At 36.6% G+C, this 11,418-nt stretch overlaps 1 protein-coding gene across 1 annotated transcript; it reads left to right on the top strand.

Moving 5' to 3' along the window:
* Positions 1–8,493: 8,493 nt before the first annotated feature.
* On the top strand, positions 8,494–11,353 carry LOC106375016 (inactive GDSL esterase/lipase-like protein 23). The gene is made up of 4 exons (XM_013814916.2): positions 8,494–8,780; positions 9,902–10,020; positions 10,298–10,763; positions 10,888–11,353. Exons 1-4 carry the CDS (start codon positions 8,525–8,527, stop codon positions 11,205–11,207), a joined length of 1,161 nt encoding a protein of 386 aa, XP_013670370.2. The 5' UTR covers positions 8,494–8,524; the 3' UTR covers positions 11,208–11,353.
* Positions 11,354–11,418: the final 65 nt, after the last annotated feature.

Below are 11,418 nucleotides of genomic sequence, written 5' to 3'. Positions count from 1 at the left end.
AGAAAAGCTTGTGATCCGAGTATACTTGTCCTTACCCTTTGTACACGTCCAATAAACCGGGTGCTCTTATCACTTTGGTTCTTTTTCGTGGTGATAACTTCTCTGAATGGGCAATAGAGTTGGCAAAACAAATATTTTTATTGACGGCTCGATAGCTAACCAGCCATGAATCCTAATCAATTTTTCTGGATCACCACAAACTCCATGCGCTATTGACGGGATTTGAGCGCTCGTCGATCCAATTAGACAATTTAGTGTGGCACATGTCTCCGATGCTTCCAAGATTTGGGTTTCTATCAAACGCAGGTTTCCATCAACAATGGTGCTCACAAACATTTACTTGAAAATGAGATCAGAAATTGTAAACAGAACAAACAAGAACAGTTAAATACTATGGACGACTATCCACACTATAGGAAGAACTCCAAAATATCAATAGTTCAAGATCATGTTTTTGCGTTGCAGCTTCCAGTGTTGAGAAGGAACACTAAGATTCTCGTTTCATAAGTTTTTGTTTGGTCAAGATGATGCTCGTTTCAACAATATTTGCTCCCAGATCATCAACCAAGATCCACTTCTGGATCTATATTTTGTATCATTCGTGAAGAAGAACACCATCTAACAGTAGGAGATTAAGAATGATGCCATTGAATTTTTGTAAAAACTTATCTTCTATAGAATAAATGAAGTTGTTACTCTCCACATGAGGCTGCTGCCTCCAATCAATTTATGACTGTCCACATGAGGAAAGAGCAAGGTTCTTAGACTCGTGTTGCTTTAAACACATGAGTAGAGATAAAGATCTATTCTTTACAACGAATGCAAAACACTCAATCAATCTGGGAAACAACACATTCATGGAGGTTGTTGGAAAAGGAAATGTGAGTATGACATTAAACAACACACCATACAAGATAAGTGATGTGTACTACATACCAGAGCTCAAGAATAATCTCTTGAGTCTTGGTTAACTCCAAGAAAAAGAATGTGGCAGTCATCATACAAAAAGGTACATGGATTTACCATGATGAAATAGGGCCATCGGCTTAGAGAATAATGAGAATAAACAAGATTTTTATGCTATTTCAAAATGATGAAGAGATAAACAACAGCAAAAGAAACACAAAATTGTGGCATGAGTGGTATGGAAATTTCAGTCATTGTCATTGAGGAATGAATACATTACAAAGCACATACATGGTTTGAAGGATAACTTTGTTTGATGCTCAAATTTCCACTTTCTCAAACTATCTAGTAGGCAAGCAGCTAAGGAGTCATTTTTCTAGGATGAGTTCATGAAGAGCCAACGAAGTACTAGAATTGGTGTACACATACATTTGTGGACCCATCAGCCCTATTTTCACCAGTGGCAAAAGGTACATACTATTCTTCATATATGATTTTAGCAAGAAACGATGGACGTATTTTTTGAAAGAAAATTTAAAGGCTTTCAGTCATTTCAAACAATTCAAAAAGATGATAGAGAATGAAACACATACAGTATCAAGTTCCTTAGAATAAACAGAGGAGGGAGTATATACCTCTTGAGTTGTCAGACTCTGCAACATACAAAGAATTCAGAGAAAACTAACCACAACATACACCCCTCAACAAAATAACATTGTTGAAAGGAAGAACCGTACGGTGATGAACATGTTAAAATCGCTACTATCAACAAGGAAGGTACCATTTTTCTTGTCGACAGAAGCATTCAACTAAACATTCTATGCTATTAATATATGTCCAACTTACGATGTAGAGGACATCACACCTCAAGAGACATAAAGTGGTATCAAACCGAATGTGGAACACTTTCATGTATAGGGAAGTCTGGGGCAAGTTCACATCTCAGATGAGAAACAAGGTATACTCGATGACAAAAGCTTAACATGTGTTTTACTTGGTTTCTCAGAGAAATCCAAAATCTATAGATAATACAATCCACATAAAGAAAATATTGTATTGAGTAGAGGTTTGGTGTTTGAATAAGCAAAAGTCTGAAACTAGAAAGAGACCAGATTACACAGAATCAGTGTTAACCATGAATGATGGTGATGCAGTGTGGGTGGTGAGTGAAGGAGAATAAAGTGCGAATGAAGCGAAAAATGAACCAGGGCAGAACAATGAGCCACACTGTAGAAGTTGATGATGGTTAGGTCAAGGGAGCCAGGGAGGGATGAAGGACAAAACCTCCATAATACCTGAGAGATTTTGTCACTGGAATCACAACAGTTGATGAGGAATAAGACACAAACATCGTAGAAATCAATTCCTCCAATCCCACAACTTATGAGGAAGTAGAAGAGAGTCTGAAATAGAGAGAGATGTTATGAAAGAAGAGATTATACTGATTGGAAAATCAGATTTGAAGTCAATCAATTTTACCTAAATGAGCTAAGTGCATTGGAGTAAAGTAGATATACAAATCCAGTCTCAACAAGAATGGTGAGGCGAGCAAGTACAAAGCTCGCTTAATAGCCAAAGGATATTCTCAAGAACTTGAAATCGACTACCATGAGGTGTATAAACATGTTACCAGAATGGATACAATCATACCAGTTTTTGCTACATTTGCACAAAAATCAAGGGATATCTATGAATTCGACGTAAATGAGCATGTCTCCATCGAGTAATTGAAGAAGATGTATATGTGCAACAACCTAAGGGACATGAGAAAGAAGGAGAATAATACAAAGTGTGCAAACTTCAAAATTTTATATATGGTTTGAAGCAAGCTCCAAGAGCATGGTTCAGTTACATTGAACACTAATTCATCAAAGAAAGATTTCTCAAACACCATAATTGAATAAAATATGTTATTAAAACAACAAACACTGTAATATTCTGATTGTAAATGTTTATGTGGATGATCACACATATATATATATATATATATATTATGATTATGAGAGAAGAAATCGATGCAGGAAGAGTTTGATATGTCGAATTTGGAGAAAATGAGGTATTTTTGGGAATGTAAGTGGTGCATACTCCTTATAGGATTCATATCTCACAGTAAGGTTATGCACTAAAAGTTCTAAACATTTTTGACATGGAGGGATGCTCCTCAGTGTGTCATCCAATGGTACTTGGAAACAAGATCAATTTGGATGAGGGAGAGTGAGTCGATGAGACCTTTTACAAAAAAAAAAATTGGGAGCCTTATGTACATCACAAACGCTAGGCAGATGTTCAATTTTATGGCCTTATGTTAAGCCTCACTCAACCACATGTTCACGCAGCAAAGCGAGTCTTAAGGTACTTAAAAGGAACTTTGGATTATGGTATTTGGTATAAGAGAGGTGGAGCTATGATTTGTTAGTGTACACTAATAGTAACATTGTCAGAGATGTGGAAAGCAATAAGAGTACTACTGGATATGTGTTTAGGTTTATAAAGGACAATGCATCAATAGCATGGCTATTAAAGAAGCAACCAATCATGACGTTATCCACCACTGAAGCAGAATATGTTGCCGCCTCAATTTGTGTTTGTTAAGCCATCTGGTTCAAAAAGGTACTAGAAGAGTTGGGAAAAATGTAAAATAAAGAAAATCTATTCTATGCGACAACATTTCAACAATCAGATTTTCAAAGAATCTAGTGTTACATGGGAGATGTAACACATTGGAGTTTGCTTTCATTTCCTTCGAGCTCTAGTCAACAATACAGAGATAAGCTTGGAAATTCGAACAGATGAGAAAGTCACAAATATCTTTACCAAACTTTTAAGGCGAGATCAGAGGAGCAAGCTTGAGGTTTTTTATGCATCGGGTATGCTAAGCCTTGTGCACCAAGCTTAGTTTAGAGAGGCTTTGTTGGAACAAATCAAAGAAGCGATTGGAGTTATATATACCAGACAAGATCATCTGTTTTCCAGTCCTCTGGTCCGTTAATAAAGGTCAAATAAAGAAAGATTAACTAGGTCAAGTAGTTGTTCAAGTAGTTGCTTAGTTGGTCAAGTAGTTATTTAGTTGGTCAAGTAGTTGTTCATATTTCTATGCTTTTCTTTAGGATTATATTATTGTTGTAAGCTATAAATGTCATTTGATCTATTGAATGAAATATATTTTAAAAAAATCTTAAACAATAGAGTATTGGGTTCATTAAATTCTCCAGTAGTTTACGTGTACTTTTTGAGGATGAGAATAGGTAATCTTCGGAATGGTTTGCTACGCTAGATGGGTTTTAGATGCTTCTTTTGGTGAAATTCATTTGCTTGCATCTTGATTGGTAACTTTTTGGGTAGGTATCTTTAGGTAGGGCCAGCTCAAAGTTTGTCAAATTTCTTGAAAAAGATTTTTAATAGCAAACATATTTTAAAAAAAAAATTAGTATGTGTATCTAAAATTGTTTGTATGCTATTTAAATTAATAAAATTGGTTATACAAAGTATTAAAAAAAAATTTAGGTAAAGATATATATATATATACACTATAAAATGTATATTTTTTTAAAAAAAATTAGACCTGTAATATATGTGATATGCCCTTACTCTTTTTATTGATGATGACTGCATGTCCTAAGCTCTTGTTGGCTGCTTGTTGTTGGTTCGTTCTTTGTAAGGTCAAATGCAGTTTCAAACGATCTGACCCTGCACTGTTTCTCTCTCTACCTTTACTCTCAACAATATCTTCACCGTTCTCGTGCTTCCGGCAGCCGGCGGTGTTCGTTCCGTTGGTCACCCCCTCTATTTTCCCGTTTTTCTTTCTTCTGCCTCAACCCTTTGATATCTTGTGTATTTGCATGGTTTTAACATTCATGTTAGCTATCATTTTGTTCATTTAGATGCATATAAAGTACAATTAAGTGCATTTCATATGCATTTGTCCTTATCAGGTGATGGAGATACCATTTGGTGGAATTGGAGCATTGGAGCTGGTTATGAAGCAAAAGTGGTGATCATTGTTCGAGAGACAAATTGATGGCAAAGTTTCACAGCGGCCAGGCCTTTGCAGCAGCCAAGAAACCATTTCACTAAGCCATTATGACTCCCATACGACTTTGCCTCATCATGCCTAAGTGTTGGAGTGGTATAGTGCAATGTTATGATGAAAAGATATCTCAAGACGATGAAGTTTTGCGGACTTTGAATAGGTTTGATGCAGCGGTTATAAAAAGCTGCTGCTAAGGAATCATGAAGAAACTTGAGCTCAAGTGTTGCAGAGGCCTAATGGCAGAGGTTTGGTGTAACCGCTGTGACTCTCGGGATGCAACAATCAAGCAACAGTTCAAGTGTTGGAGCGGTTTGTGGTAGCAGTGTGGAGTAGGCCGATGCAAAAGTGTGGGTTCTGAATCGGGAAGTAGTAGTAGTTTCACGAAGACGCCACCAAGAACATGTGAAGAGACTGGAGCCTAACTCTTCCAGTGGTTTATGCGCAGGCCTTAGAATATGCAACCAAACCATTGTGGACCTCCAGCGGTCTCATGCAATGGTATCAGCATGCCGCTGGTAACCTTTGAAAAGTCAACATTCGAACTTTGACCAGACTTTTTACCCATTTATTTTTGGGTCAATCCATGGTTGTTGGATTGACCTGGTTCAAGTTTAGGATTCTATAAATCCTTTTTAGGCCTAAATTTAAGAATGATCTTGTCTTATCTTTAAACACATTTTTATTTTGGTGAAAAATCAATCTTTAGTCTCTTATCATCTTATTTCTTTGTGTTTGTTGAATTAACTTGCTTCTTAACATGATTTGTCTTCAATCTATTATGGGTTTAAGGTTTATCATGAAGATTAGGGAGTAGACTCCTATTGGATCTATGAGTTAGGGTAATTAGAGTTACTGAGTGAAGAGTTAAAGTGTTTTAAGGGATAAATCTACTTGTTTCCTTGCTATTTAAGTATTCTTAATTCTTGATTGGAACCGATCACTTTCAATCTTGATTTTAAGTTCTTTATTGATTTGAAGGTGTATGATGAAATGCTTAAATATGTTCTAACTTGAATAGCAAAAAGATTTGATGCTTAAAATGCATGCTTGAATGATTTAAACTAATGGAAACTGATGTTTAGTTCATAATTGCATAGGGATCTTTATCTTGGGAAAGAAATAATCTTTATTTGTGTTCTAGACTTAAGAAAAATTGTACATTGATATCTTGCCACCTTAGAAACCTGAAAGTCTTCCAGCAACGAAATTTTTCTGCTCAAGAAACAGCTACTAAAGTGATTTGTGATGCTAAAGAATGGAAGGAAGCTCAATTGAAGGTCATACCTTCGAATCCGATTAAGACTACCCGACAAATCCACGGAACACCTGAGGTAGTATGCCGATCGGATGTAGCTTGGAAGAAGGAGCTTAATGCCGCGGGACTAGCGTGGAGCTTCTCAGATAGACATAATGAGAGATTTGCCTCTCACAGTAAACCAATTGCGTTTGTGATCTCGTCTCTTGTGGAGGAGGGACTAGCAATATGCGCAGCTATGGAACATGCTGCTATACTACAGTTGGAGAATGTGATCTTCGAATCTGACTTGCTCCAATTAATAGCATGGATCATTTCAGGACATAGCTTCTCGGATCTCCATGGAATCTTATCAGACATCTCTCTCCTTTCGTTATCGTTCAATCATGTTCCCTTTAGATTTGTCCATCGAAACAATCTGGTGTTTGAAGATGGGCTTGCAAAACATGCCTTAAATGGCTATGTAACAAACCCAGTTTAATTTGAGTTAATGATATGTTGTGAACAAAAAAATGATATTTTGCCACCTTAGCTTTGATCTTAATCACTTGAAATCAAATGCCTAACCCCATGGATCATGTTTCTCTATTTGATTGAAAGCTTGATTTGCATTTAGTGTTTTTCTGTTTGAATTGTCATTTGTTACTTGTTTCAAATCAACCACCTTGCTATTGCTTAGTTTAAGTTGTATGAGGATTCTTAATGATTAAAATCTTCTTAAGTTTGGATTGTCCTTAAGTATTACAACTGCTTAAGATTAAACTTATCCATATCACCCTATGATCTGTCTTCTTCATCTCTTCTCCTTACTGGACGCTCTAGATTTTTGCTATATATGGTGATGCTAACCGGATCTTGATTGTTCAAGGGTCTCATGGAGATCCGGCGTGGTGAGATGAGTCTGATCCGTCAAAGTTACCCTCGATTCTGGCTTCCTTGTCTGAGAGAGCTCATATATGAGACTCAAAGGTTCGTCAGTTGGGTTCTCTCTGATGCTTATATCCTTGTCCTTGTTGTTCTTTCCAGTCGTCGTCCGGCTTCTATGGTCTTGCAGAGATTGTTCACACCATCTGTGTGAAGGTGACATGGAGGCAAGTCATCAAGGACCTCTCATGTTCAAATTTCAGCAACCATGGTTCGTTATTGGTGAAAGTTTGGTTGCCTTTGTTTCATGCGTCTGTGGTTGGCTAGTAAGGGCCTCGAGGATTGGTTGATCGTGGTCTCTTCAGCACCTGTTCACAGAGGCTTCACTCACCAGATATTAGCCTATTTTGAGGATTTTGTTCCCCTTCTACGATAAATTTCTCTGAGAAACTGCATCTTACCTCGATTGATGTTGTAGCTCCTCCTTTGAGAGTTTCTCTGTGTCGTGTGGCCAGATGAGGGGATTTTATTTCCCCCTACACTTGACTAGAGCATCTCTACTGTCGTTTCAATTCAAGTTGTCTTGGTGTCTCTTCCCCTAGTGGTTGGTGAGTTTGGTGTTGCCGGATGGTGCTTTTAAAGGATCTTCAGATCGGGTATAGCCAGCCTTCTCTGTTCTATGCCTCTTGGGTGTAGCTTGGGTCTGTCCTTTACAGAGCCTCTCCATCTACCTTTCTCTTAATATTCTACCAAATCTAGAAAAATGGAAGTGCTTTGTGCCTGGAGTATACATTGTTTTTTTGGGTCAAAATAAACTGTTGTAGATTAACTTTTTATAGTGACTAACCTCATTCTGATAGGTCTCATATCCAGGGAACCCCGAAAGCTTTATTTAGAGAGGTCTAGTACCACCGCGCCGATAGAGTATCGAACCTGCGACCTCTGGCAGTTTTCTGTGAGAATCTCAAGGAACCACTAAGCCACCTTGATATTTCCTGGAGTATACATTGTTGTTTTTTCGTTCTAGTTTGTACTTTAGGTTTGTCTACTAAGACAAGTTTATATTCTATTGTCATGATTTGTTTTTTTTTGTTTTTACTTTCTTGCGGCCCTTTGAATCGAATCTACTCTCAAGCATAAAGCGATATCAAGTTTTCTTGTAATCAAACCGACACTACTTTCATAATGAAATTTACATTTTAGCAACCAAAAAATGGTTTCAAACCATTTATAACATGTCATTGAGAAAGAAAAAAATTCCGTTGGATGTGAATCTGATTTATCTGAACTATAATTGGTAAATGATAGTTTACTCGATTCACTTTCACCAATGCATAGTTAGTTGTATACTTGTATTAAAAATATAAACCCTCGCTGGACACGTTACTATTAAAAAACAATATTCTTGCAATATAAATACAATGTCCCGGTCTATGGAATGAAGCACAAAAAGCAATACATACTATACGATGGCAGGCAAGTGTACTTTAGCGAGTGTTCTAGGGTTACTTTTGGTATTCACACTGTTCCAGAATCCGCTCACCGTCTGCGGACAAAGTATCCCGGCGGTGGCTTTGTTCACGTTCGGTGACTCCAACTTCGACGCCGGAAACAAACAGACTCTCACGCAAGTAAACGTTGCTCAAGGTTTCTGGCCGTACGGTAAATCCAGAGATGATCCTAATGGCAAATTCTCCGACGGTTTCATCGCTCCTGACTTCGTCGGTACGTTTAAAATCTTTATAACCAGAGAATCCTAGACCTAAACCTAACGGTAACTATTATTTTTTTTACCACTAAATAAAAGTTAAGTGCATACTTTTTGAGGCTTTCAGCTGCTATTATTTTTTCCACCCATGGCAAATTCAGAGATGATCCTAATGGCAAATTCTCCAGTATTATTATTTTTACCACCCATGCATGGAATATTAGTTTATCTTTTATAATTAATGAATGTGAAACCATATTCAAACAAAAAACTGTGTTACATGTCTGTATATATATATATATATATGTTGTACTTTCTTATTTGAGAAGAATGTTTTTTTTTTTTTTTGAAACAATTTGAGAAGAATGTTACATTCTAAAAAGAATAATGAAATACGGAATAAACCACTTTCCTAATTGTTTGCTCTCAATGCAAACCAGACGACAAAACCTCCTTTGTAGTGGACGGAATTGTGCTCAACTTGTTTCGTATTTTTTTTGTCAAGATGTTTCTCTAATCTTATCGTTGGAGAAGGATCTGTGTTTCATGTCGACGCTCATTCCTTTCATCCATGAAATATTTGTTGTTTGTGTATACTTGATATTAACGAGAAATTATTAAAAATATATGATAAACTAATGGTACGCAAACTTTAATGGTAAGTATGCAAGAGCATGATTATCGGAGGTTCTTAGGATGGGGTTATTAGCGGAATATAAGAACCCGTCTCTTAAATTTTAACTAAAAAAAGTTAAGAACCGGTTCTTAAAACTCTTATTTAAGAACCGGTTCTTAGCTTTTTTAGTTAAAAGTTAAGAGACGGGTTCTTATATTCCGCTAAGAACTCCACTTTAAGAACCCCAATATTCTGCTAAGAACTCCACTTTAAGGAGTAAGATAATTCTATTTTAATGCATTTTTGATAAATAATTAAATTTTAATTTTCATGGAAAAAATAAACCAATCACTTATAATAGTAAAAGAAGTTTTAGAAAGTATCTTGAAAATTCTGTTTTGAGATATTCTTACAAGAATTTATCTCACCTTTTCTACTTTTTTATTTTTTATTATTATTTTTCTGTAGATATTTTTATTATTTTTGTGAGGTGCTCTAAAATAATAAAAATACAATATGCAGCAACATTCATGGAAATTCCTATCCCAATCCCTGCTGCGCTTAAACCGGGCGTCAATGTCTCACGTGGAGCTAGTTTCGCCGTCGCTGATGCTACTCTTCTCGGAGCTCCGGTTCAATCTGTAAGTCTATTATTTTCTATATGTATATAAAGTGACCAACATTTTCTTTATATTCAAGTAAAAATAATAATCTTTTCTTTATGGAAAATGCGACCCTAAGATTTATAAGGTCTGAAACAGTTAGTAAACATATATTTTTCTTAATACATTTGAAAACGAAATAATAACCACTAACATTTTGGGATCATGCGACGCTCTGGGAGTAGGACTCCCTTTTGTTTTATATTCGTCAAAACATAATATACGTAATATTAACTAGATTTTTTTTCTTCTTTAGTTGACTCTGTATCAACAAATTGCGAAGTTCAATGAAATGAAAGCAGCAAATTGGAATGACGACTTCATCAAGCAGTCATTGTTTATGATATACATTGGTGCTAATGATTACTTTAATTTCACCAAGAACAACCCTAACGCTGATGCATCTGCTCAACAAGCTTTCGTCATTTCCGTGACCAACCAGTTAAAGAATGAAATCAGCTTCTTGTATGCATCAGGAGCTAGAAAGTTGATGATCCAAACCCTAGCACCATTGGGTTGCTTACCGATAGTCAGACAAGATTACAGAACCGGAATGGAACAATGCTACGAACCTCTCAACAATTTGGCTTTACAACACAACGAAAAAATCGGACCAATGTTGAACGAAATGGCTCTAAATGCTCCTGATTTCCAGTTCACTGTTTTCGACTTCTACAATGTTATTCTTCGTAGGATCACGCCGCAGAGGAGCTTAGGCTACAGTGAGTTGGTTAATTACAACTATTATTTATATATATATATATATATATATATACATTTAAGATTTAAGCTCACAGACCAAGTGAATACTATACGAAACCATTAAAATATGTTATATTGCTATAGGATTTTTACGGACGAATGTATCGTGCTGCGGTATTGGGACACACACTGCTTACGGTTGCGGTTTACCTAACGTGCACTCCAAGCTATGCTCGTACCAACGATCTTACTTATTCTTCGATGGGCGTCACAATACCGAGAAGGCACAAGAAAGTTTTGGTCATCTTATGTTTGGAGCCGATCCAAATGTGATCCAACCGATGAACATCCGTGAGCTCGTTACTTACCCAGTAGGTGAACCTATGCGTGAGGCTTGGTTGCCTACTACGTCAGCCACAGTTCAAGCCAGCGACTCTAGCACGTCGAACCGCGAGCTCTACTGAGTCTCTACAAATCGTAATGTGTTTAGTTTGCAACTTCTTTTTTTTTTCATCTTGCTCGAGTGAGTTTCCCTCTAGAATAAAAGATTGATCACTGTAACTCATGTGACTAGAGAGTGAATCAATCTATCGATCATTTACGCAAACTATAAACCAAGAGCATTTAGTCCAGTTACTTATTGAAAGGATAGGAGCAAAATATCCGAGCATAACC

This window comes from Brassica napus, chromosome C3 (assembly GCF_020379485.1).
Source record: "Brassica napus cultivar Da-Ae chromosome C3, Da-Ae, whole genome shotgun sequence".
NCBI classification, from domain to species: Eukaryota; Viridiplantae; Streptophyta; class Magnoliopsida; order Brassicales; family Brassicaceae; genus Brassica; species Brassica napus.
This window is presented reverse-complemented; position numbering and strand designations above follow the sequence as displayed.